The sequence below is a fragment of the Lissotriton vulgaris genome, chromosome 3_2 (genome assembly GCF_964263255.1).
Source record: "Lissotriton vulgaris chromosome 3_2, aLisVul1.2, whole genome shotgun sequence".
NCBI classification, from domain to species: domain Eukaryota; kingdom Metazoa; phylum Chordata; class Amphibia; order Caudata; family Salamandridae; genus Lissotriton; species Lissotriton vulgaris.
The window spans coordinates 188,736,280-188,763,708 of NC_141690.1; the positions used below are offsets into that span (position 1 = coordinate 188,736,280).

Genomic DNA, 27,429 nt, shown 5'->3' on the forward strand with positions numbered 1-27,429 from the left:
CAGTTCAGAGAAATTGGTTTTTTACCAGGAATGTAAGTTGCCAATACAATACACTTTAATAACAGTAGTATAAGCTAATATTTAACAGTCCTGAGTAGTTCGACCCTAAGCCGGACAAGGTTCAAATGGAGAAAATATTTAGCATTTTCTTTCTTTTCATGTATTTATCATGAATGAAACCAGAATGGGTGCTTATTCTTTGGGTTTGATGTGTAATAGTGCTTGCACCATCCGCGGCAAACCGATTGTATTCAATACATACTCTGCATAGACAGGAAAGGGCTTTGGGTCAGCCTTGTTTAGCAATTAGCTGCTTTGGCTCAGGGAACCTCAGCATTTGGCTTGAGATATTGTTGATCATATTTTGGATCAGCCCATATGAGTGTTTAGGTCTCACTCTGTTTCTGTTGGCTGTTTGAATGTTTACTTCCACCTCCATTGAGATTCCCTTGGGACTGTTTTACATTTGAAATGCATACTCATTCATTCCTCATTTAATTTTTTCTCATATGTGCTTTTTACACGGGAAGGCATTCAATTCAAAGATAATTGGTGTGCGCACTTTTAAGTTACCACAAGAATTATAACATTGATTTTAATCCTTCTATCGTGATTGGGAACTATGGTTGTTTTTTGGCATGTTTTGAAAGAGACTTGTGCTTGTTGTTTACCACTTCTGCCCTGGATAACGTATATCTCGTTTTCAGTCAGTGGACTAGCTTTTATAGAGCATTGTGCAGAATATACAAATGGGTAGCATATCTTTTCATATTCCAAACCTAATGTAGAACAAGCTGTGGCAAAGCAAGCAGTGTTGGTTTTAAAGTGCAAACTGCAGAAGTACATGCCTATGTGTGCATGGATTAGAACTTTTAAAGTAGAGCAGGCTATGAGCTTTAAGAAGAAAAGATCTCAAGAGCCCCAGGAGCAGTCAAGAGAAGATGCCAAGAGTTTTTTTTCTTGAAAATCCCCGATGGTAGTGCAGGGAAGCCACTAGGAGCTTAAAAATAAAGACGTACTCTTCTCCAGCAGAAATTTAGAGAAGACCAGAGCTTACAAAAAAGGCCATCGTGGGGTCAGGTAATCCTGATATGCAATGAAAACCAGCGATTAGGAGGCCATCCTATGGTCAGACTCGATCTTGAGCCGGACCTAAACAGTATAATGGCAAAGGTTTTGGATGCTGCTGTGATGAAAGCATAGCTTTGTATCTACAGCCCATGTGTTACACGTATTAAGTTATGATTTAGATATTGCAAAATGTGTCATGATTACTCGTAGTGTAAAATGGTTCCTCTCGCACTTCCTTGGAAGCACCACTAGGTGAAACAACCAGGTCCTTCCTCTGAAACACATTGTATATATATTTTTAGATGAGTAGTTCCAAATGTTCTGGTGGTTGCTTTGTCAAGCCAGATCTAAAAAATAAAAAAAGGTCATACGAATGATGTGAGAAAAGTGTATATCGTGAAATAAATGTGCAAACTAAGGAGGCTTTTATGTACGACATTGTACTAATGTCTGAATGTTCTCCAGTAGCTATGGATTTGTGGTTCACAGGAGAATCTGGACAAGAAGACATGAACATCAATTCATCCGTTATAAATAAGAGGTCACACCAATGGGATCTAGTGGATTGCAGATACACATTGTAAAGTGTTGGTAGCAAAATGTTCTGTTTTGAATGAAAAGGCATAGAATTTCATAAATTCTGAAGAAGCTTATTCTGTAAAGCTATCGAGGTTCGTGTTTCAGCCGCTCGATGCGTGGCAGAAAAGCTTCTTTGTGTTGGGCTGGGCAGCCATGCAACAACTCCAGTCTCGGTCTGACTTAGGAATGCAAGTACCTCACAGCAGTACAGAGCACAGTAGGATCTCCGGTACACCATAAGTAAGGTAAGTAGGATACTATGAGAGCCTGCAGGGTATTGTCAACCTCCTCAAAACCATGCTTAATGACTGGCAATACAGCGTTGGCGACTGGAGTGCAGTGGTTTCACAATAGTTTATGGATCATAGCAAAGGCTGTATGTCGTTGACTTCCTTCATTTTTTAGTATCGTATTACCCAGGTTAGCAGTAGATTAGAGGGCCTGGCAGCTCTTAGCCGTCTTCATCCATATATCACTCAAGCGGTCAAACATTCAACCAAGTGCCTTTCTTCTTTCAATTGCACACTGTGAAGCAGTACCTTCATTTTCAATTTGTCAACAACTTGGGCCTTTGTTGGGATATTCCAGTGACCCATAACTGCAGTGTTCTCTCTAGATGAAGCATATCGCTGTTGTGTGTGCCAGAAGTAGCTGATGTGCAATTGTTTGTAGAAAATGGAGACAAGATGTGCAGCCAGCAGATGTTTAGTTCATATTTGAGAGTCCTGTTTGCCTGCAAGTCTTGGAAGTCTGTACAGCTGGGCAGTGCGACAGACACAAACTCACATATTTAGGGCCTCTGCCAGGGTCTGTCTTCTCTACTTTAATTTTTATACCACGTGTGACATTCGTTTTCTGTTTTTTGCTCGTTCTGCTTTTCCATTGATGGAATATTTACACAAACGAGTGAGGGAATGCAGTATGTACTTTCACAGTGACACAATATCTGAGTCATTCGAATAGGGCCCCATGTCTGCCAAAGGGAACCATGCCGTTTCTGTAGGTTAGCTTAAACTAGTTATGACGTGTTGGCCTTTGTACGCTAGGTATTTTAGTGTTCCGCCATACCCATAACAACATAGTTATAATATGCCTCTCTGTCTAACGTGCTGTTAGCTCGGGGCTCGCTGGCTCGCCACGTGCCTGTCTGGCAGCTCTGCTGTGCCTGTATTGGCAGCGACGTAAAAGATTTTTTGAAAACTTTCACAGATGGGTGGTGGTCTAGAACATATCTTGACTAATCCATTTCGCTGCCCATCGAAAGATACCGTGCGTGCCACCCAACTGCATTTATCCAAGAGCCCCTCTCGGAGGAGCGCGTGTGCCTGGGTACTTGTTATGCTGTTTCTGGACACGGGGCACTTTTTACGGTTGACCCGACTCGCTGGAGATGATGCTGATGCGGCGGGTTGCTTTGCAGAATGTGCAGTAAAGCACTGCTGCCGCCGACCCTTTCCTGTGAGGAGACATGCGTCACTTCCCTGTCACAGCGCCAGGCGCGCTGCCCGAAGCCCCCCTCTTAATGAGTGACACTGGAGAGCCATTGTAGTGAGCTGGTGCGGTAACATGGCCACACTCCCCGTCTCCAGACTGTAGAACATTGGACTCGATGCCGCCCCTGACAGGGCATTCCTCCCGCCTTTGGCTCTCTTGGCAGTGACCGGGCACCTGCAGTGACTTGGAGCAGCCCTTGGTGGCGCTATTAATTCCCAAAGCAGAAATAAAGGAGGATGGAGATAGTGTGTTTGGCATGTATATAAATTCAGAGGTCTCATGACAGTGCCAACCCATTGACGGCAAGAATCAGGGAAACCCAGGCTTTCTGTTCTTTCTGGTTCTGTAGCCTGAATAGATTCAGTGAGAGAAGTCCGGGGCCGCAGGTCATGGTCTTAAAAGGCCTTACACACACCTCAGACTGTGTTATTTATATGTTTACATACCAACGGAACAATCCCATCTCTGCAGAAGTAAGTGCTTGGTTTTTCAGTCTGAGGAGGAAAAGTGCTGCTACATTTTGGACGAACTGCAGTGTGTCTATCGAGTCCTTTGGCAAATCCAGATAGATAAATTGTAGTAGTATAGGCATTCATCCGCGTGGCCGTATTGTGCAAACTCAAACAGCAGAGGACCTATGGAAGGGCCACACAAACACATGGAAAACACTTCCAGAAGCAGAGATATTAGATCACAAGTTCTAATGCCCAGATTCTTCATAGGTTCAGCTGTTTCGGTTGGGATCTGAAAGCTAGAGGGCAAAATGTTGTTTTGACGAAAAACTTCCATTTATAGCAAAACCGGACTAGATATTGGCACCCCTCTGTTGTATAATAATGAGTCCACGACTAATTGCCAAGCATGTAAAAAGTGCATTTGAAAGCTTGCATGAGATGTGCAAGGAGGAAAAAATAAATATTATACGACAAAGGGCTTTGGATAAAGCCTGGTGGACTGCCCAAGTAATATGCTATTTTGATGATACCCAGCCAGAAATGCCCCCTACTTAATATCATTAAGACACACTTTAAAGCTAAATCCCCAAAACTGACTTGGTAGAGGCATGTCAAAAGGCACTGGAGGCAGACCCCTGCAGAGGACCATAGCCCTGACCATCGTCCATAGTTCAAAAGTGAGTTAGTGCCCAACTATATTGGATCCAGTGTCCATTCCCAGTTGTTAACTAGCGTAAAGAGGGAGAGGTCAATTTGTTGCTTTCTGCTGGTTGAATGATCGTTCTATGACTTTCGCAAGAAACTTGCTGAAAAATACTACAAAAAATGTTGTTGCTGATTAACAGTAGCTTCTTGCTAAGAAGGGGAAACGTACCTGAAATTGTTGCTTTTCCTACTTGCTTACAGTCTTTGCCACAGTGAGGTAGCTAGTTAACTGCCTTGGACGTGAAGTGAAAAGATACAAACTCCGCTCATACTAAAGAAAGGGGAGCAAGTGATTGCTTGGACGCATGGCAGAAAACCCGCTGGCATAGGAAATTCTTCATCCAATCAGCGCACACATCTTCTTTCAAGTCGGTGGCAATGCCCGGGCCCAGCAATGGTTTCTGGCCTTCCGTCCAGTGTAGACGCATAGGCCCTTCCAAATGAGGCAGTTACCATTTCTACCCACCGCCTGTCGGCACCTTGCAGACAATTACTCAGACTTAATCGCCCCAAGGTACTGAAATGATCACCAAGGCCGAAGCTACGAGGGGTGACAATTATCCCAGGACCTCACAAGAAGTCCCAGCCCGCCCTGGCCTAGAAATCACCCAGGAACCTATAAGAAATCGCAGCCCCTGGTATCACAATCAAGGGTGGTCCAGTCAAATACATGTGCCTCGGGCTCCAGTACCAGAAACCTTCTAGCTATAAAAGAAGCGAGAAATGCGCATAAACACTTGTTTGGGCCCTGAAACGTGCGCAAAAAGAGGAGGAATGGAACAAGATTTTTTTCATGCTAAAAGTAGGATCCCTAGCTAGATTCTGGCAAATACGTAAACACTCTAAAATCCCTTGGCCCCTGAGATCAAACGCAGTCCCAGCAGCAGCTGCCTGCCGGATCTTCCAATCCGCCCCAGAGGGCGGGGCAGCGCTTCTGACCCAGTTATTCAACACCGCTTACACTTTTGGAAAGACACCAGACTCTTGGAGGGGCTCAATATTATGTCCGATTCACAAAAAGGGAGATTGTTTAAACCCAAGTAACTATCGCTTAATAGCCCTATTAGACTTGGAAGCTAAAGCATACGCCCGTATCCTCCTGGACAAGCTGGAAACCTGGGCAGAAGACAATGAGTTGCTCCCCTTCTTCCAAGCAGGCTTTCGTGGAGGAGCCGCCACCACTGATAATATAATCGCTCTATCGACCCTCAGCCATCAAGCAACCCAGCTGCTACCACCTCCTCTTTGTTGCTTTGCCGATCTAACTGCAGCTTTCAATAAGGTTGACAGACCTTCGCTCTGGAAGACACTTACAAATTGGGGCATTCCATCTACACTTCTAACAGCCATAATGTCCCTTTACTCGGAAACCTTGGTATGGGTAAAAACAGGTCCTTCATCTCTGTCGGCAAAAATCTGGTCTCCCGGAGGTTGGAAACCAGTCTGTGTGCTTGCTCCCCTCCTTTTCAATCTATACTCAGCGGACCCAGGAAAAGCCCTAGCCAACAGCAGCCTGGCCCCACCCCGACTAAGTAATCAACCTTTACACCTCCTGCATTACGTGGATGATATCGTCATCATGGACCACACCAAAGTGTGCCTCCAACGTACCCAGACCAGTTTACAGGAGTACTGTATACAGAACCATCTTATTATAAACTCGGAAAAGACCAAGATCGTAGTAATAGGTCGGCAAAAAAACAAAAATATATCACATGTATCATTGGATCCAGTAAAATTAATTCATTTTATTAACTTTTTTAAATATTTATATATCGCAAAAGATAATGTTTTTATTTCTTTGTAAAGCAATTGTTTTAGTTAACTTATGCAAATAAATGTATTCATTCATTTATTCAAGTGACTGCTGTGGCCAGGAGCCATCTAACACTCTCCCCAACCGTCACTCGTTCGTTACAAAACAGTAGTGGACTGCTCCTATAACCTCCACAGGCCCAGATAGAATTATAGAAGAATGGTCCCCAGCTTGTTCAGGCTAATAGAAGAATGGTCCCCAGCTTGTTCAGGCTAACGAGCTAGCAATCCCTCATCCCCAAGTCAACAACTGAGAGAACAATCCATGGGCAAGTCCCTAGGCTCCCCAAACTGATTTCCTCCACTTTCTTCCACACCTACACTCTGCTTTCCCCACACTTCTACACAGTTTCAAAAGCTTTATTCGAATTGTTTAAACAAATTCATAAAAGCGTACAAGTTCAATCACATTTAAGAAACAACAGTTAAAATCATTATAAATTCAGATCATTTTACATACACAGTTAAAAGAGGGTGAAATAAAACTGTTATAAAAAACATTTAAAAAGATAATTGGTACTATTAAAAAACATTTTGTGTTTGCATATAATTCATCAAGTTTCAATTTGGATTGATTTCCTATACCTCACAATTGCTCTCAGGAAAGAGGATACAGTAAAAATGGTACAATAATCATCTAACATTCTTAATTTGTCATATGCCCCTCTACATGACCTTAGACCCCAGAAAACAAGGAGAGGTTTCAACAATTTCCTCCTTGGATGGGTGTAAAAAGAGCAAAAAAGGATGCAGTGTATATTTGATTGTATGAACACGTTGTCGCAGGGACATGTTCTTTTTCCCCTTGACCAGTCATTGCACTGTGGTAAAGTTACAAGTCTAAAAAACGTTTCCAGACGAAAATAGGTCAAAAGCATGCGGTAATATAATGGTTGCTCAATCACAAGGTAGGACTGGATACCCAGGTGGGCTGTTATTGAGTCGTGCTCCATCACAGTTTTCTTAAGCCTTTCTTCCCGCCATCTTTTATTTTCAAAGTGTTCTTGAAGGGACTTTTTTAGGGCAGTTCTTGAAATGGTGTCCATGCTATCTGGCTTAGAGAAAAATTCTGGGTATCCAATTTCATTCACAGCAGATTTTTAACATAAGAAAACCATTTAATATTAGGGGCTCCATCACATGATAGACAGTCTTCTATTATCTCTCTGTTGAGTCGTGCAAGGGTTAGTCCAAACATTATGCCACCCACTCCCTCCCCACCCACCTCCGCCTGACCCAGGACCACCTCGCCTTCAGGAAGCAACTCAAGACCTGGTTGTTCGAGCAGTAGCAGATCCCCCTCCCCCAGCGCCTTGAGACCCTCTGGGTAAGTAGTGCACTATATAAATGCGATGATTGATTGATTGATGCCACAGTAGAACCGGGGCAGATTTAATAATGTCCGATACATACTTTAAGGCCATTTCCGAGTGCATCACATATGTTGAAATGTAAATTGATACTTGTATAGCGCACTACTCACCCGCAAGGGTCTCAAGGCGCTTGTACAAATACCGCTGTGGAACCCATCCTGGCTTTCCCTATGAGGCGTCCACTCCTGGGCACCCCCAAGGTGGAGGCCAGGCATCCTTAGCGTTGTGGGGGCAGTTGTGGAGATTAAGCATGCTATTGCCCAGAGTTGCAGAGTGGGACTCCATGATTGGAATAAGAATTATCAGGTCCGTGGAATTTTGAGCCCAAGACCCGCCGAGGCGGGTAATTGAACCCTGGTCCTGGGCTAGACCTCTGCATCAGGGTCTGCCGCTCTAATCATTGAGTTATACAAGACAGGGGACCCTAGTTATTTAGGATCATTTGAAAGAATTGAGATATACTAAATAGTATATAGCCTCTGTCCAGCCGGACAGGAATTTATTAATTCAGATTCTTATAATAGTTCATTATTGCTCATTAATACAAAAAGTGGGCACGACCTGTGACCCACAGAAAACCAGACAAAACAAGTGACAAGAATTCATGTAAAAAACGCATCAGGTGGTCTGCACTATTATTCAGTAATACAGACTAGATTCTTTTCTAGCAACCCATTGTTGGCAACATTATTGTGAATTCATGGCAACATATGGTGCTTTAAAGTCGACGACGTTTCGATGCAATTCAAAGATACATGCATCATCTTCAGGACAAAACTATTTAAGTCATGTTTGTCTTAGAGTTAATTTACACATAGTACATAACCTCTTTAGCGATTCACATAAATAAATGGGGAGAAAAAAAGAACATACAAACATAAACAGAAGAATTTCCGTTAGAAAGCTAGGCATGGTTTAGTCTATCGTCAAGTAGAAATATCCAGAAGTTTAGAAGTAGCTAGGTTAAAAAAACAACATTGGTGACAGTTGTTTCTAAGGTGGCATGCATGCACATTGAGACTTGAGATTTTAAGCCTCTTAGACATAGTTACGAGTGGGGTTGGCTAATTTCAAAATTCATTTATACTGGACGCTTTCGTCATATTCATTAGTGAGAGTTTGTGGGATTCCGTGATTGCCCCTGCATGCACGTTTTCGAGTTAATTGAACTAATAGGTATTATTCCATATAACCATGACAACTTCCGAGTTTCTCAAGTGACTAGCGCGGTAAAACCGGGAACGGTGCAGTAAACATAAATAAAACCGTGACATCTTTATGTGAACGGCGCGGTGAGCATAAAAACGGCGCAGTGAATAAGATGAAAGAAAAATATCAGAAGTAGGCTACCTTGGTCGGCTAAGGCAGCCCTGGTTGGGCTGCACTGGGTTGATTACAATTGAGCGTAAATGGGCTTGGGAGTATTACATGGCATCTAAAAAAATGAAAGAAGTAACATTCCTTGAGCCATTACGGTAAAAAGTGAGCCGAGTGCGTGAAAGGGTTGACCTAAATACTCACTTAGGGTCGGTCAGCACATGGATTTAACTGCAACTAAGGAGTAAAGGGAGGGGTAATTAAAACCAATACTTCAGACTGGGTGGTAGCCCGTAGAGGTAAAATTCAGATAGGGCTTACTTGGTAACTTGCGTGGCTCGTTTTCCAACGTGGTGCTGCCGGGTTTACAAGAGATCGATCACTGGGAAGGCAAAAGGAGTGGTTACCAGGGGGTTAGAGGGGGATGTAATTAGAAGTCAGGCGGGCTCGGGGGTCACTTACTTTAGCAGGTCCTGCTCGATGGCTGGCCGACTGGGGTTCTGGCGGTGATCGCTAGCCAGTGGAGGGAGGGACTGGGATTAGAAGAAATTAGAAATCGAAAAAGGACAGGGGAGTCCGGGAAAGGTCGGACATCTTAGAGTGGTGTGGGATTGAGGGTGTTAAAAATAGTAGAGGGACTGAGCCGTCCGTGAATGGGCGGACATCTTGGAGTGGTGAACAGGGTATTAGGGATTTAAGGAAACCTATGTGCAAAGTGCGTCCAGTATAAATGAATTTTGAAATTAGCCAACCCCACTCGTAACTATGTCTAAGAGGCTTAAAATCTCAAGTCTCAATGTGCATGCATGCCACCTTAGAAACAACTGTCACCAATGTTGTTTTTTTAACCTAGCTACTTCTAAACTTCTGGATATTTCTACTTGACGATAGACTAAACCATGCCTAGCTTTCTAACGGAAATTCTTCTGTTTATGTTTGTATGTTCTTTTTTTCTCCCCATTTATTTATGTGAATCGCTAAAGAGGTTATGTACTATGTGTAAATTAACTCTAAGACAAACATGACTTAAATAGTTTTGTCCTGAAGATGATGCATGTATCTTTGAATTGCATCGAAACGTCGTCGACTTTAAAGCACCATATGTTGCCATGAATTCACAATAATGTTGCCAACAATGGGTTGCTAGAAAAGAATCTAGTCTGTATTACTGAATAATAGTGCAGACCACCTGATGCGTTTTTTACATGAATTCTTGTCACTTGTTTTGTCTTGTTTTCTGTGGGTCACAGGTCGTGCCCACTTTTTGTATTAATGAGCAATAATGAACTATTATAAGAATCTGAATTAATAAATTCCTGTCCGGCTGGACAGAGGCTATATACTATTTAGTATATCTCAATTCTTTCAAATGATCCTAAATAACTAGGGTCCCCTGTCTTGTATAACATAATACTACCCAAGGACCCTAGTGTTATTCCTTCGGGTTTCCCTTGTCTCCAAAAACAGCTCTAATCATTGAGCCACACTTCTCCACTGACAGTGGACTTTGGGAGGGCCAATAAAAACCGTAGAAACCGGTTCTCAATTCGTTGTATTGGTTCAACTGTTTAAATCCCCCACATACTCGCACCATAGGTTCCGGTCGAGACCCATTTAGCCTTAAAGATCTGCGTCAGCTCCCTTATAGGTCTACCCCCCAGTTTTTTAGCAAAGTTTGTCTGGGCGCCTGTGGTTCTGGTAAATGCCAAAGAACTGGCGTTTACGCTGGTTTCCATGAGCCCGTTCTCTCAAAATGAACCCCCAGATGGCAAAAGATGTCTGCAAGCTCCAACCGCCTGTCATCCAGCGTAATCAAACAGGGTGTTCTGCGTTTCTTTGGACCGCAGGACATGGTGAAAGTCTTTGAGACATTTACGCGGAGACCCCTTGATTGCATGAATTCTGAAAATTGTTGAACCGCTTTTTGTAAGCCCACTTTTGTCTGTGAAAGAATTGCCACATCGTTGGCATACAGGAGTATGGGGATAGGCTTCCCTTTTATTGTGGGGTAATCATAGTAATGTTCGGTGAGGGTGAGTCCAACCGTGTTTATATATAGAGTAAAGAGCAGAGGTGCAAGTACTGCCTTACTCCTCTATGGATACGGAACACTTCTGAGCATTCACCCATCCTTCCATATCTCACACGCGCACCCGCCCCATTGTACACTTCCTTAATAAAAACCAGGATCTGGTTGTCCAGGCCTATGTCCTTTAGGGTTTGCCAAAGTACATTGTGGTCGACACAGTCAAATGCTGAACTGAGATCAATGAATGTTATATACAGATTTCTTTTTTTAGCATGTATGTATTTCGAAGTTATCAAGGCTAGGTTAAAGCCCTGCTCGACTGTGCCTCTACCCGTCCGGAACCCGTATTGGAGGTTGGAGAATATCTCCTGTTCATCCAACCAGTCCTGCATTCGGGCAAGAATGATCCTGCCTGCCATCTTCATGAGGCCGTCAAGCAAAGAGATTGGCCGATAGCAGACAGGATCATTCCTGTCCCCTTTTTTATATATCGGGACGACCACTGCCTCTGCTCAGGTGGCAATAAAGCCGATTTTATTTGAGGAATTCAAAACTTCAGTAAGTAGGGGTGCCCAGAGGTCAGGTAAGCTTTTAAAGATATCAATAGGGACACAGTCCGGTCCTGGGGCTTTACCCGCAGGGCTTTCTGCTAGAGCCTTAATAACATCTTCTAGTTGAAACTGGATTCCCAGTGGAAAAGAAGTACATGGTTCCTCTGTGGTCGTTATTTCGATGCTAGTTAGGGATGTTCCTGAGGGAGCTATTTCACTATAGAGACCCTGAAAGTGATTCACCCATTCCTGTGCAGTGATGGCATTGTCTATTCGAGGGCCCTAGGTTGCTTGGAGAAATAGAGCATTGACGGCCTTCCGAAAGGAAGTACTGTCCTTTAACTCGGAGGCTGCATGCAAAGCTGACCACGCCTGTAGTTTTAGCTCTTTCTTCCTATTTGTGAGAGCTGTACGATATGTACGCCTCGCTAGCTGAATATTAGATCCAGATTGAGGGGAGGCATGCAAGGCTTTTTTAAGGACAGCAAGTGCCTTAGTGCAGGTGCCGTCGAACCATCCCTGAGACCCCTTAGGAGTATTACGGATAGTTCTAGTCAAGAGTTGTTTTATTGATGCACAGATTTTACTAAATGAGCCAAGAATGACATGGGGGTCCTCATCAGGGCACAGACCACTATTAATTTCCGCGTGTACATTGGCAACCAGTTTTTGTAGGAATTTTGCAGGTATCACCTTTTTCCATTTAATGCAAAAACCTTTTTTTGCAGAAAGAATGGGATTTGGGTCATATTTGACTGTTATTGCGGCATGTGTCACCATTTTTAAGGTTGAGTGTTACAGAGATAGGAAAGTGATCACTCAATCCAGTAACAATAGTTTCCCATTTTGTCACCATATTCGCATAACGTGTCGGGAATAAAATAAAATCAATGACTGTGTTTGCCCCCCTCCCATTATAAGTAGGTCTAAATAATTTGGGGGGGTTACACAGCTCATTCATAAAGGAAAGAGAGAACTCAGCCGGTATCTTGTTTAGCAAATCCCCAACTTAGTGTGGAAGAAATTAGTCGTTGGCCCATGATTGTATTCCTCCATACCCCACACTCCCTGTGCACTCCGCAGGCAGAGAGAACAATTGAAGTCCCCTACCTACATCAGGGCCATATCCCCTGGTAGGGTTTCTTCGATCTTGGACAAGGTTTTTAGGAGATTATTAATAACTTTCTCTCTTTGCAACACGGGAATGTTGTTGTAAAAATGTACTAGGACAAAGTTTTTTAGATGACCCCACGATAAAATAAGAATTTGGTAGTAATTATTGTCAATGAGGCCTTTGACGATGGAGAGAGAGAGACCAGTGGAAATTGACAGGTACGTGCAAAGGCCACCCTTGGGTCTGCCTCTTGTACCGGGTGATGCCGGAGTAAAAAAAGTGTTATAACCCAAGATGTGCAGTTCTTCAGTGGCCCATGTTTCCTGTAGGCATATAATAGCGTGGGTCTGAGTCAGTGATTGCCAATGTGCATTATTAATTTTTTAAGAGAGACCCGCCACATTCCAGGTTATGACACTTCCGGGGGTTATGGTTAGGAGCGAATTGTTTGATTCGTTTGTTTCGTTTAATGCCAAAGAAAGTTCAACACAGTCTGTTTGTAGAACAGGGGGGGTGGCCACCATAGAGTCGATTGCGGTTGGACAGTTAGACCGAAATTGAGCAGGTGACCCATCCTTACGTTCTTGTGAAGGTAACTCCCGGCAAATGTCCTTGGGAAGTCAGTCCACTGAATCTAGATCTGTAAAGGCATAGAATCTGTTTACCCACGGTATTTGGAAGTTAATGGGCTCTTGAGTTCTCTGAAAAGGGTGATTCGCTACACATTGGGGAAGTAGTAGGGACCTGGGATAAAAATAGCTTAGGTTACGAATCTGTATCCCAAGGGTTCCGCTCTCCTGATACCAATCATTTAACAAGCATTGGAAATGCAATAGGTCTCGCATTAGAAAGTTTGAGCGATTGGTATTGTAAATGACACTTTTTTTATTTATGTGTTGGTTTTGAAAATAGCAAAATTAATAGCTTTGTCAGTTACAATGTCAATAGTTTTAACTTTCGCAAATGTGACACCTATAGCATTTGTAATGCAATGTGTGTTGTATTTACGTGACTTAGATGTATTGATATTACAATTAACAATGGCTTTTAATTTTGTAAATAATTAATACTTAAATAAAAATTATTGTAATTTATAATGGCAATACCTTAAACGTTTGTAAATAACCTTTGTGAAGATTATGTTCAGTGTATTTTATTGTGACCAAAATCCAAGAACATTGCATTTGCACCTACACACACACAGAGCCACACACACACATATAGATGTGGTGGAGGTGGATCTGGGGGATATGGTGGTGGTGGATGTGGTGGTGGATGCGGTGGTGGATGTGGTGGTGGTGGTGGTGGTGGTGGATGTGGTGTTGGTGGATGTGGTGTTGGTGGATGCGGTGGTGGTGGATGCGGTGGTGGTGGTGGATGCGGTGGTGGTGGTGGATGCGGTGGTGGTGGTGGATGCGGTGGTTGATGTGGGGGTGGTGGTTGATGTGGTGGTGGTGGATGCGGTGGTGGTGGAAGTGGTGGTGGATGTGTTGGATGTGGTGGTGGTGGATGTGGTGGTGGTGGTGGATGTGGTGGTGGTGGTGGATGTGGTGGTGGTGGATGTGGTGGTGGTGGATGTGGTGGTGGTAGATGTGGTGGTGGTGGATGTGGTGGTGGATGTGGTGGATGTGGTGGTGGTGGTGGATGCGGTGGTGGTGGATGCGGTGGTGGTGGAAGTGGTGGTGGATGTGGTGGATCTGGTGGCGATGGTGGATGTGGTGGTGGATGCGGTGGAGGTGGTGGTGGTGGATGCAGTGGTGGTGGGGGATGCGGTGGTGGTGGTGGATGCAGTGGTCGTGGTGGATGGGGCGGTGGATGGGGCGGTGGTGGTGGTGGTGGATGTGGTGGTGGTGGATGCGGTGGATGTGGATGTGGTGGATGTGGTGGTGGATGTGGCGGTGATGGTGGATGAGGTGGTGGATGCGGTGGTGGATGCTGTGGATGTGGTGGTGGTGGAGGTGGTGGTGGTCGATGCGGTGGATGTGGATGTGGAGGTGATGGTGTATGTGGTGGTGGATGTGGTGGTGGTGGATGTGGTGGTGGATGTGGTGGTGGTGGTGGATGTGGTGATGGTGGATGTGGCGGTGGTGGTGGTGGATGTGGTGGTGGATGTGGTGGTGGTGGTGGATGTGGTGGATGTGGATGTGGTGGTGGATTTGGCGGTGGATGTCATGGTGGATGTGGAGGTGATAGTGGATGTGGTGGTGGTGGATGCGGTGGTGGTGGTGGATATGTTGGATGTGGTGGTGGATGTGGTGGTGGATGTGGTGGTGGTGGATGTGGTGGTGGATGTGGTGGTGGTGGATGTGGTGGTGGATGTGGTGGTGGTGGTGGATGCAGTGGATGTGGTGGTGGTGGATGTGGTGGTGGTGGATGTGGTGGTGGTGGTGGATGCGGTGGATGTGGATGTGGTGAATGTGGTGGTGGATGTGGCGTTGGATGTCATGGTGGATGTGGTGGTGATGGTGGATGTGGTGAATGTGGTGGTGGATGTGGCATTGGATGTCATGGTGGATGTGGTGGTGATGGTGGATGTGGTGGTGGATGCGGTGGATGTGGTGGTGGTGGATGCGGTGGTTGATGCGGTGGTGGTGGTGGATGTGGAGGTGTTAGTGGATGTGATGGTGGATGTGGTGGTGGTGATGGTGGATGAGGTGGTGGATGCCGTGGTGGATGCGGTGGTGGTGGATGTGGTGGTGGTGGTGGATGTGGATGTGGTGGATGTGGATGTGGTGGATGTGGCGGTGGATGTGGAGGTGATGGTGTATGTGGTGGTGGATGTGGTGGTGGATGCGGTGGTGGTGGATGCGGTGGTGGTGGTGGATGCGGTGGTGGTGGTGGATGCGGTGGTGGTGGTGGATGCAGTGGGGGTGGTGGATGGGGTGGTGGTGGTGGATGGGGTGGTGGTGGTGGATGGGGTGGTGGTGGATGTAGTGGTGGTGGATGGGGTGGTGGTGGATGGGGTGGTGGATGTAGTGGTGGTGGGTGTGGTGGATGTGGTGGTGGTGGGTGTGGTTAAAGTGTTGGTGGATGTGGTGGTGGATGTGGTGGTGGTGCATGTGGTGGTGGTGGATGCGGTGGTGGATGTGGTGGTGGTGCACCGTGCCAGCCTCTACGCCGACCACTCCAGGGGAATTAGCATACTGCATTCATTACATTGAACCCGCTTGCATCAAGTGCAGATTATACAATATAAAATAATGGTTTATTTTGCGCTTGTAAGCAAGAAAAGCTTTACGTAAGAGTGTCTCAAATGTCAGAAATAGATCCGAGGAATGACCTTTGAAGTGAAGTGTTTCTTTATGGTCCAAGACCCCACGTTGATTAGATTAGTCTCGATAGACACAAAAAGGAGAGCAAAACAAGTCAAATAAGGAGACACGGCCGGCCGAGCAGCCGTGAAACTGAAAGCATGGCCGTGAAAGCCTTTGATCCTGCAGGGGGTGGAGCGGCACCAAGCTGGGCAACAGATGGCTGGCGATTTGATGCTGTGCACGCGCATTTTAGGTCAATGCGCTTGCGCATTGACCTAAAAGCGCACGGGCACAGCACCAAATCGCCAGTTAGTTAGTTTGTTTAAAGCCCTATAGTCTCGCTTCTCTATCAATGCACATACGCATTGATAGGTCACGAGACCTAAAAAGTTAGTGACTCTAGGATCTTTAAAGTTGATTATTACAGCATCACCTTTAGTATCCTTGGGCCTCTGTCCCACCCATTTCACTCTTCTCACGAATAATATGTCTCCATTGATGTTTGGGGGGAGCGGTCTAATATTTCTAAGCCAGTGAATGACCTTATTTTTAAGTCCCCTATACCCTTCGAACACACCTATTGTTAATTCAGGGACCCCAGTCAAGATGGCAACATAAGGGGCTGAATCTGGGGGGGGAGGTCAATTTGAATATTTGGGCGGGTGCTTTTATCACCGTCAGGGTGGGGTCTTACATTATTGTTGTGTGTTGTAGGTATGCCATTTTGTACTCCCGCTCCTCCCCCTGTACTTGGTAGGTTCGTTCTGATAGTATCTAACTTTGCTTCCACAGGTGTTCTGGTGGGCGGCGGCCGGGGGGACGGCGGAGCAAGCACAGAGCAGAAGCGCCTCTCCTGCCCAGGGCGGACCCAGCAGCAAGCTACCACAGGTCACCGGTCAGCGATTTAAACGATCTCCCGCTCCACTGCGGGAGCACGGGCCTTTTGTGCGCCTTCGGGCGCTCAGGTGGGCGTGTTGTGGTGCGCGATAGACGCGCTGGTGGTTGTGGGCAATGTAGTCTCTTCCCCCCCCCCCCGCCCCCCCACACCCTCCCCCCCTGCTCGGCAGCCGCAGGTGTTCCGGTGAGCGGCGGGGGGGCGGCGGAGCAAGCACACACAGCAGAAGCCTCTCCTGCCCAGCACAGACCCAGCAGCAAGCTCCCACAGGTCACCGGTCAGCGATTTAAACGATCTACACACTTTTGTGTAGCATGCAGTGCTTAATTTGAGCCGGACCTTTCCGGTACTTTATTGGTTTCCGGTGCGCTGCACTGGCACTTAATTGTCAAAACCACACTTAGGGCAGTATGCCACAAGCTGGCGCTGCTCTTGTAATTTAGAGATGAGCAGCAGTATAAGAGATGTTTAGGAAAACAATTTACATTAAAAGCATACTAATACCTGCCTCCCCAGCCATTCCTTTAGCTTTGGGGAAAAGGAATAATCAGAACTGTTGCATTTACATGCGATAGAGATGGTTTGTACCGTATTTTCCGGCGTATAAGACGACTTTTTAACCCCGTAAAATGTTCTGGAAAGTCGGGGGTCGTCTTATACGCCGGGTGCCAAATTTTATGGTCTGTTTTCATGCGCTGTTTCATAGCGAGGACTTCACTCGAAGGTGTCAGACCGCTTCACAATAGGAAATAACAAGAAACAACACACCTTATGTTAAAAAATACAGCCACCGGCACTGGCAACGTCCACACCCAGGCCCCGCGCCATGAGCTGTGCAAGTATCGAAAGCGAGCGTTTTTTTTCATAGCGAGGACTTCACTCGAAGGTGTCAGACCGCTTCACAATAGTAAATACAACACACCTTATGTTAAAAAATACAGCCACCGGCACTGGCAACGTCCACACCCAGGCCCCGCGCCATGAACTATGCAAGTATCGAAAGCAAGCATTTTTTCACAGCGAGGACTTCACTCGAAGGTGTCAGACCGCTTCACAAGCGAGCAAATGGCGCCATGAGTCTTACCTCGACTGCCGCTGCCGCTGCACACGCGCCTCCAACCGCTTGCACATCCCCAGGCAGACGAGGCAGCAGGACGAGGCAGCAGGACGTCCGAAATATATAACGGGCAGCCAGCGCCGAAGATGGCAGCCCCCGCTGTGTTGCACGTTAGGCACGCGCTCCTCTCTCCATGACATGGGCATGGGCATAGAAAGGGGACTGTAGAATGTTCCCGAAGGCAGTAGAGCACTTGCCGTGATTGTCTCTGCACCTGTTCATACTGTACAGCACCAGTACGGTACATCCAGTGCAAATGGCTGACAGTGAAGAACCCGGCAAGGCTCCAGCAGTACATCCAGTGCAAATGGCTGACAGTGAAGAACCCGGCAAGGCTCCAACAGTACATCCAGTGCAAATGGCTGGCAGTCAAGAACCCAGCAAGGCTCCAGCAGTGGCAAGAAGAAGGAAATATGAAGCCAGTTACAAACTTTAAAGTTGTGGATTTTGCCACGGAACATAATAACTGTGCTGCTGCAAGACAATATGGAGTAACAGAAAAGATGGTCCGGGCCTGGAGAGCAAATGAGAAAGCATTAAGGAGTATGCCAAGGGGCAAGTGTGCATTAAGAAGAGGCACCCCACATTGGCCAGAACTCGAAAAGCATGTAGCAGACATGGTGACTGAGCATCGCCAAAGCGGTTATGTAGTGACCTGAAATAAAATCCGATTGGTTGCACTTCAGTGGGCCAAATCTAACCCAGATCTCAGCAACAGATTTAAGGCCACTGTATCCTGGTGTACTAGATTCTTGGGAAGGCATAATCTGGTATTGCGGCAAAAGACAAAAATTGCCCAAAAATTACCTGCGGATCTTGATGCCAAAATGCATAGCTTCCATCGCTACGTTATTAGGCTGCGCAATGAACATGGTTATGCGCTAAGTAGTATCGGAAATATGGATGAAACTCCAATGAATTTCGATATGATTGCAAACAAAACTGTCCATCAAAAAGGTGAAAAGACAATTTTAATAAAAACAACAGGACATGAGAAGTCCAGTTTCACAGTGGTACTAGCATGCACAGCTGATGGCGCAAAACTGAGACCAATGGTTATTTTCAAAAGAAAAACAATGCCGAAACTCAAGTTTCCTGCTGGTTGTTTTGTGCATGTGAATGAGAAAGGATGGATGGATGAAGAAGGGGTAAAGCTATGGCTTGATAATGTATGGAGCAGGCGACCAGGTGGACTTCTACAAAGACGTAGTCTACTGGTGTGGGATATGTTCAGGGCTCATTTAACTCCAAGCACCAAGCAAAGGCTGGCAAGACTAAAAACAGATGCTGCAGTTATACCTGGAGGATTGACATCGTTGGTGCAGCCACTGGATGTGTGCCTAAACAAGCCATTTAAAGATCGCATCCGAGAACAGTGGAATGAGTGGATGGTTAGCGGTGAAAAAACATTCACAAAAAACATGCGTGCTCCACAGTTGGATGTTTTGTGCAACTTTGTCATAAAGGCCTGGAACGACATCGATGCAGGAACAGTCATAAAGTCTTTCAAGAAGTGTGGCATATCAAATTCATTAGATGGTATGGAGGACGACTACTTGTGGCAAGATGAAGAGGATGCCGAAGCAGAGACCACATCATCTGATACGGAATTGGTACCAGATCCATACGATGACTGCCTTACAGATGTACCACAAGATCTCATTGATTTACTTATGAGATCAGATGACGAAGAGGAGGATTTTGAAGGCTTTTAAAGGGAACGTTGTAAATCCTGTAAAAATCGCTTGGACTTATGAAAAGTTATGAAAAGTTTAATCCACTTGCACTGTTTCATGCACTAATTTATGTTTATCGTACCGTACATGTTTGATGACAAACAGGTATGTTCACAAGTGACAGTTTTTCATATGGTTCTAAATAAAAATATTGTGACTAAAGCAATATTGTTTATACAACCAATTTGTTTGAGTTCAGTCTTTGAGTTTGTACAATAAACGCTTAACACTGTCCATTGATAAAGCCTTACTGCTCACCCACAGGGAGGAGGATTAGAATCACTAATACGGTAAGCTCAAAATAAATTCTCGGGATGGCTATGCAGGACTGCGTTGGACTGCGCTGGAAGTGGGGGTAGTCTTATACGGCGAGTATAGCACGAAACCTAAATTTTTTCAAGCAAAGTAGGGGGTCGTCTTATACGCCGGGTCGTCTTATACGCCGGAAAATACGGTAGTTGTTTTGGCTGCGATGACGGGGGCGATGGGTGGTGCAAGCTGCATTGGCCTCCTGGTCAGAGCCCGGGCACTTAATATTTTACAAATTAAGCATGGGTAAAATGTATTTATTATTATAGGTTAAAAGCCCTCTTAAATTACTGCAAACGTCACATATGGGTCCAGAGTACATATTGTTGCCTGAAATATTTGTGACGCTCTCACACATTTCCGTATTTTTTATTTTTTTTATTTACATAATGAGGACTGGTTTCCAAAAACATACGGGTTTCTGTTGAATAATATCGTACCTACCTGGTGAATGAAAAGACGTGATTATGTAGTATGCACGTTGGTATGTGTGCTTGTGGATGCATTTGTCAGATCTCCTTTTAGAGAGCCATGGGCAAGCAGCGGTTACCTGGCTCAACCATAAAGGGTGCATAGCAAAAAATCCTTGTCCGGCTAAATACTCAATTTTATGAAAAAAGAGAAGTATTTAATTTCTACTGCTACCACACAAAGGAAAAATATGACCTTGACAAACAATTACACAGCCCCCCTCCACCACCTTGAGGTCAGGGCTCTAGGGTTTCTTTGGCGATTCTCTGTCCCAATTCTGCCTCGTGTTAGCGTTTGTGGTTACTCCCCATTCACTCTTGGTAACACAGGGTATGCCTCACTAGCAGTCCGAGCCTCAAGAGTCCACTTTGATTCTAAGTACACCTATTTATAAATCCAAATGATTTATTGATTTATGTGGCGCACGTCCGTTAGCACCTTCTACATACTACCAGCTTAACTTAGAATTGTCAGTAGTTTTGTAGGGTCAATGGGAGAGTTTAAGTTAACATTTTCATATATAAATCGGGTCATTAACCAACCACCAAGATATTTCTACTTTTAATTTTTGTAGTTCACAAAATCTGCTGAATGGAGATAAATCAAACCGAATAGATGGATCTTCCTGCCAAGTTGGTCTAATTCTCTTCAGTAGTTGTTGGTATCGGAGGCATAGGTTTGTTATGGGCTTTTCAATGGAAAATAGAACTTTTAGTGCCTCTCCTCTAACATGTCTGGGGAACGAGGCCAAAGTCACTATCCCTTAAACATGTTTTTCCTATGAACTTGCCAATTCATACACACACTCATATTACTATCGCTGTCACTGAAAAACGTTAAAGGGCGTTTATCATTTTGCACTCACATCAGAAAAATAACATCATTATTAACAAATGGTAAATCCCTATAAAACTAGGGACTTTTTAGTTGCAAAATACGAATTGTCCCGAAATTCTCTAGTTCTAGTCATCTAGGTAGCCATAACTGTTTGAATGCATTGCTCATGGCTTCTGATCTTCTCGTCATAGGTAAGATCACAAATTACAACGCTGGTGATGTCATCAAAGACGTAATTGAAGTCAATGGGGCTGAGATGCTCAGCATAGGTGAAACTATGAGAGCGAGGCAAAGCTCCGTGATCTTTAGGGATAGGTGCGCCTACCACAGGGCTTTGCTAAAGATCAGGCACATCCGAAGAATGCTGCCAAGTGGGCTGTGCTCTGAGACAGTTGGAGGCCTATGGATGCCCGGTCTGATTTGAGTATTAGGTTTTGAACATGGCTTAAGTGCAGGCACTGTTTGAGAGCCCAGTGGGTGTGGTCAAATGAGTTCCAACCATGCAAGTCTTCTAGTCTGAAGGCGTGGAATGCTTTGAAAAAAGTTTGCCTTTTTTTAATGCAAATGCATGGTTGAAGGTCTGCTGTCCCTTGCAGGCAGTGCTTCATTTGAGCCGGTGGTTGCAGTTGGGGCTCACTGGCAATCATTTTTGGGACTCACCACTTATTTCCTCCACAAACTTTGATCCAGAGCAAGAGAAAAAAAACACTAAAAGGGAAAAGAAGGCAGAAAAGAAAGATAGTAAAAAAATTACAAGGGAGAAAGCAGGAGCGAAAATATATCTGCAGGAGTGAGATAAAGAAACTGCTAGTGTCTGGTGGTGGATTAAAGACACATGATGTGGAATCAAGGTCATGCAATATTTGGTACCCCTACCTTCCATAGTGCTGGCGACAGGCTTCTGAACAAAACTTTGGGCTCTGGCACTCCTTTTTATTATTTTTATATTTTATTTCTTTAATACAAATTAAGCATTTAATGCAGGCCTCCATCACTGCATCTGCAGCCAATTACATAGGGTCGCACTTTGTGACTTGTCTAATTAATATTCATCAGCACGCCGTTCGGCTGTCGGATGGCATGAAATGTAAAACCTATGTTTTCGTTATGTAAGAAAATGCCCTTGTACTGTAAAATCCAAACGCAGATTTGTGTAGTGAACACTGAATTTGTGATTCACGTCCTGTGGTTTTGTTTAAATTGAGCACCCCCAACATGAAAGAAAAAAAAGGCTAATCAGCCACGCAGCTCAGGAATCTGAAACGTTTTTAAATATTGTCCAGTCGTTGCTGTACCACAGACCACTGCACAAGCATGAACCATGCAGGTAATAACACAGCAACGCGTTAGATAAAATGTCAAATGAAAGACTAATATATCATCGAACACCAATCCCCATTTACAAGACACAGTGGCAATCAAGTCAAATATTCCCACAGCATCTTATTAGATGTCCAAAAGCCCATACAGTATAAGCTGGGTCCAGCATAAACCATTAGCAAGTGGTAAACTGGAAATGATACCAGGTCTTATAAATAGGTTTTCCCTATTTGCAGAGTATGAAAGTCGCATTTACCCCGGTATTGGTTTGTTAGTTTCTTTTGAGTCTCCCCCAAAAGTATTTCAATTAAGTGAATTATAGGTGTTGGCCTGTGCCTGCATGGCTCCATACATTTATCATGGCCCTCTAATATCACTTTTCAGTTTTTGTTTCTTTGGAATCACAGATCAGTATTTTCCACTTTATATGTTTATACCAGCAAATAGATTTTTTATGTGTCTTGGTTTGATTAGAGGGTAAAATCCCTCCATTTTCTTGGGGAAAATATTTTTCTGCAGTAAATGTTGCCAAGCCTCATTCTTCTGCAGTTGTTGTGTGCCTTATCAGTTTATCGAGTGGTGACTAAACATGGACTTGGCGACTTACTGTCGTGTAGTTCTATTCATCATTCTGCCCTAATATCTCTAATCCTACAACTCAACAAGTTTGGCCCTCTCAAACTCAGTCCCACTACCGTTAATTAAACACATTTGAATAAAAGCCACAGTGGTGGCTGAATGTAGCGTGTGCGCCCTCGGCCATTTTGGAAGGGGAACCACTTGCACAAATTAGAATTAAACTGCAGCCCTGCCACCATGTGCCTTAACTGATTCATTCTTCGCTTACAGAGCAGAATCCGGCAATTAGCTAAATTGAATGTTGTTTGAAGCACTAATAACGCGGAAGAGTAATTTGCTTACACTGCATTGGGCAGTGACTCTAATCTGCCTGGTGATCATTCCGCCTGGGAAGCGCGGATCTGAGATAATCATAGAAACAAGTGGTACCGATTTCTTTTGTTGATGGTTCTCATTTCTCAGCATATGGCTGGCGGGACCATTGGGGAACGAGAAAGTAAATTGGAAGGAAATCGTTCTTGCTTGCTCTTTGTCTTTGGAGTAAACGTGGAGGACTCATTGGAAAAGTGCACATTGAATGAAAGTTATCTGCTTTTTTGTGACGGAAAAGAGTGGAAGGAAGGGAGTGGCGTGAAATGCTTCGGTTCTCTTTCAGCAGAATGAGGTTGGAGTAGTGACTCACAGCCACACCAGCAGATCACCACTGCAATCTGAATTAAGTTTGTAATGTAATATGCGCAATAAATTGTTCTTTTGTGGTGGATCATATGTGAAGCTTGCATGTCTTGCTTGTTATATGGATTGATTTGATCTAGGCAGTAGGTATTTGCAAGTTCACTACTATCTGGATGATTTTGTATATCTTTTCTTGAGTGTTATGTTTGAAGAATACACTTGTGCATAGGTGTTCACTTTGGTGCCTTGGACAGTATGACCCTTGAAGAGCTTTTTAAAAGTTATTTTAGAGGGCGTGGCCAAGATGGCAGCGCAGTAGGACGTGCTTCCCGCACCTCCGCCGCCAGGGCCTTCACCCGCAGTGCCTAATAGTGCACCAAGCCCACAACTTGCAGTAAATCCTCCTGCCCATTATATGGAGATAGCCTAGAGGCGACAGCTGGTCCATCTCTCAACTGCCGCGGGACTGGGAGTGGCGCACCATGATACCATCAAAATGGCAGCTGCCTAGACATCACTGCCCCTGCCGTGCCTCAGGACTCCCCTCCAATGTGCACCAAAGAACCATGCATGTCACTGCCGCTTTCACATCCATGTAATCCAGGCCTCATTAGGCAACCTGCCTCTGCCTTCCATTGACCTAGAGCCCTTAGTGGCGGGCATTGGCCTCGCGAACCCTGCCAGACAGCACGGGGGCTGGGCCATCGCAAAGCTCCTGCACTGCAACAGAGGCCTCTGGTGAGTGCATAGACTACTGAAAGTTGCAGCAGGGGCCACAGAGGTTTTCGTGGGCCTCTGTCATCGCCAATCCCCTATCATACCTGTACAGCGCCTGATGGTCCTTGGGACATGAGACTGAGGGGCTTGCTGCCTGAATCGCTTTGGTGAGTATGGGGACCTGCTGAGCTCATGATAATCAATGCTATAAACTCACGGAAGGGGGCCTGTCACATTTATTCGTGCAGGGGTACTTCAGGTATAGGGACTCTGCATGGTTCTCCACCAGTGGCCCTGATCGGTTTTCACATTAACAGCTTGGTCCTCTTTACACTTTCTTGTATTTTTCCTCTTGTTCTTGTTAAACGTAAACACTGACCAGAACATAGTTGTCCCTCTTTATTTTAGGAAGTTATGTTCATAAACCAATATTGTCAAAGCTTTTAAATCATGTTTTGCCTTAGGTTAGGACTGCAGAACTTGCTTCTTATTTTTTGTTACTTGATCTAATTCAGGTTCTATTCTCTGCATCTCCCATATCATGTTTGTTGGCAGATTGCTTCTGTACGTTGTACGGTTTGGCCGGTGTATCATTTGCTGACAGTATCCAGTAAAAGTCTATTGATATAGCATTTGTGAGACCCTTAACTTTTGTGATCCTTTGCACATCCTTGGCCTGGTCTTCTTCACATGTTGATGCTACTGTCATTAGATTAAAGCTGCTGCATATGTTGCCGAGCTTCTTTTTCCATGCAGTGGTACTGAACTTTCCGGTGAATCTAGGTCTGACAGTTGCTTCTTTATCTTTCAGGACAATGTTTTAAACATCATTAATCAGGTCATGGAGGAATGTATCAAGAATGAGCGAGCAAACCGTGACTTTTGTGTAAAGTTTCCAGAGGAAATTCGTCATGATAACCTCGCTGGACAGCTCTGGTTTGGCGCGGAGGTAAGACGCTACTCTTAATGTTCAATAGGTAAATGTAGTGTTTATACCCCCTAATCACGCCTCTTCGCTGCAGTCTCAGTCATTGAAACCTAGCGCTGCTAGGAAGGCGGAGCATGTACACTGCTATGATAATGTTTATAGTTTAATATAAACAATAGTGCATTTAAGATGGGGAAGATTTCACAATATTTTAGATCCACTATGCATGTAAGATGTAGTTGTTTCGTGGCCTTCTCTTGTATGTAAGCTACTCACTGGATATGGCAAATGTAATCCCAAAAGTGATTTTTCTTCCTAAAGACCATCGGGACAAAAATATCATTGGCACTGTCCTTTTTGATTTTTTTTTTAGCCTTGTTCAGGTAATAAAAGAGAAAAAGGGGTGTAAATTTGCGTTATCTGGTGAGCAAGTCAAAAATTATTATTACTTCAGAAAGTTCATCCTAGTTATTTAGCATGAAGCTACCATGTTAGTGTAGCGGTCTCCCAGGTAAATGTACAATTGAGGGCTACTCCCATTTAACAACAAACATGGAGGTTCTGTATTCTTAATGAATGTTGATGTATGATTTGAAAGCTAGATTGCCCCTATTATAGTACAGTAGATATGGGGGACTAGTCAGGCCAGATGAGTTAACAACAGAGAATAGGTTTATAAATCAACTTCCACCAACCCTCTAGGCACCTATGCTCCTCTTCACTCGCCCTCGCCCCCTACATCTGCCGCTCCTTCTCCTACATCACAGCCAAGACCTTGAACGACCTCCCCCTCCAGCTCCATATGGCCACCTCCGTGGCAGAGTTCAGAAAGAGACTCAAGACCTGGCTCTTAGACAGAGAGACAGCGTCCAGATACCCATTGGGGTGACAGTCAGCTTTACAAATGCTTACTAATTGATTGATTGACAAGCGTACCTAGATCATGACGCTACTCTCAATTTGGTAACAGGAGGGAGACTATCGATTTACTCAGGGTAAGTCTGTCACAGAATATGTACAAAGTAGTCCGAACATAAGTTGTTGCTGAAAGTTAGCAGAAAGACGTTTATTGAGTCATTGAGGAAACTGTTCAAAATGCATCTCTGGTCCAGATTCTTGATGATGCGGGATTACTATTTAAATTGTCTCCATTTACATTCATGTTATGTTGATTTAACACAAGCAGATATCATGAAAATCTGTCATAGCTATGCCCTCTTGAACCAACATTGGATACAACCAAATAGAAAGCCGATGCTTGGAGTGAGTATTAAGAGGAAGGCAACAGTCTTTCTGTTGAAATATAGTTTCTTCTTCATTACATTGCTTAATTATAAGATATAAAGGAAAGGACACGGCTCTGCTTTTGTACTTAAGCATTCTAGTATAAATCTTGTATTTTAAAATGTTTTTTGTAGTCTATGCTCCCTTGAAGAGTGAGAAGCGAGTCAGAGAAATGCCTTATATTGAGAGAGAGGAGAGCTAGAAAGAGACATGCAGAGGAGGAGAGAGATAATTAGAGAGAAGACATTTGGGAAAGAGAAAGGCAGCTTGGGTGAATGATGCAGAGATAGAAGATGAGGGATGTATAAGAAAGAAGAAGGCTTTGAGAGAAGCAGATATGTAGTGAGGGGCACGAGACAGAGTGAAGGATGGAGAAGTAAGGAAAAAGTTGAAAGGCAGAATAAGTGAGGAAAGAACAAAAAAGTAGAGGTGTAAGGCCCGATATAGAACAAAATATTCCAGAAAAGGTTGGTTCACTCTTTATTTTGCCACAGCCATTTCTACAGAACATGTGCGTAGACTTTAGGGAATAAACATCTGAAACCTGAATACTGCAAGTATCGACTTGGAGCAGAAATCTGCTGGAGCCAATTGTGATAACTTCTCAGAGGTGTGTGGTGTCCTGGGACACCTCCTTGTATTAGCTCTGCAGATTCTAGTTATTACTGTGAGAAGTTGGCCTGGTATATGATGTTCACTATTCTAGTGAGCACCTTGCACCAGTCCAAGCAACCCTTATGGTGATGGGTGTAAAGTCAACCTTATAGACCAGCTATCCTAGGGGTAGCATGGACAAAGCAGTCT

At 44.6% G+C, this 27,429-nt stretch overlaps 1 protein-coding gene across 3 annotated transcripts in view; it reads left to right on the forward strand.

The window, feature by feature from the left end:
- ZFYVE28 (zinc finger FYVE-type containing 28) overlaps positions 1–27,429 on the forward strand; it is an 826,377-nt gene that overhangs the window by 378,097 nt on the left and 420,851 nt on the right. For all 3 annotated transcript variants that reach the window (XM_086964197.1, XM_086964196.1, XM_086964198.1), the window contains exon 3: positions 25,225–25,362. In XM_086964197.1, coding sequence (XP_086820323.1) covers positions 25,225–25,362 — 138 coding nt within the window. The remainder of the gene's footprint in view (positions 1–25,224; positions 25,363–27,429) is intronic.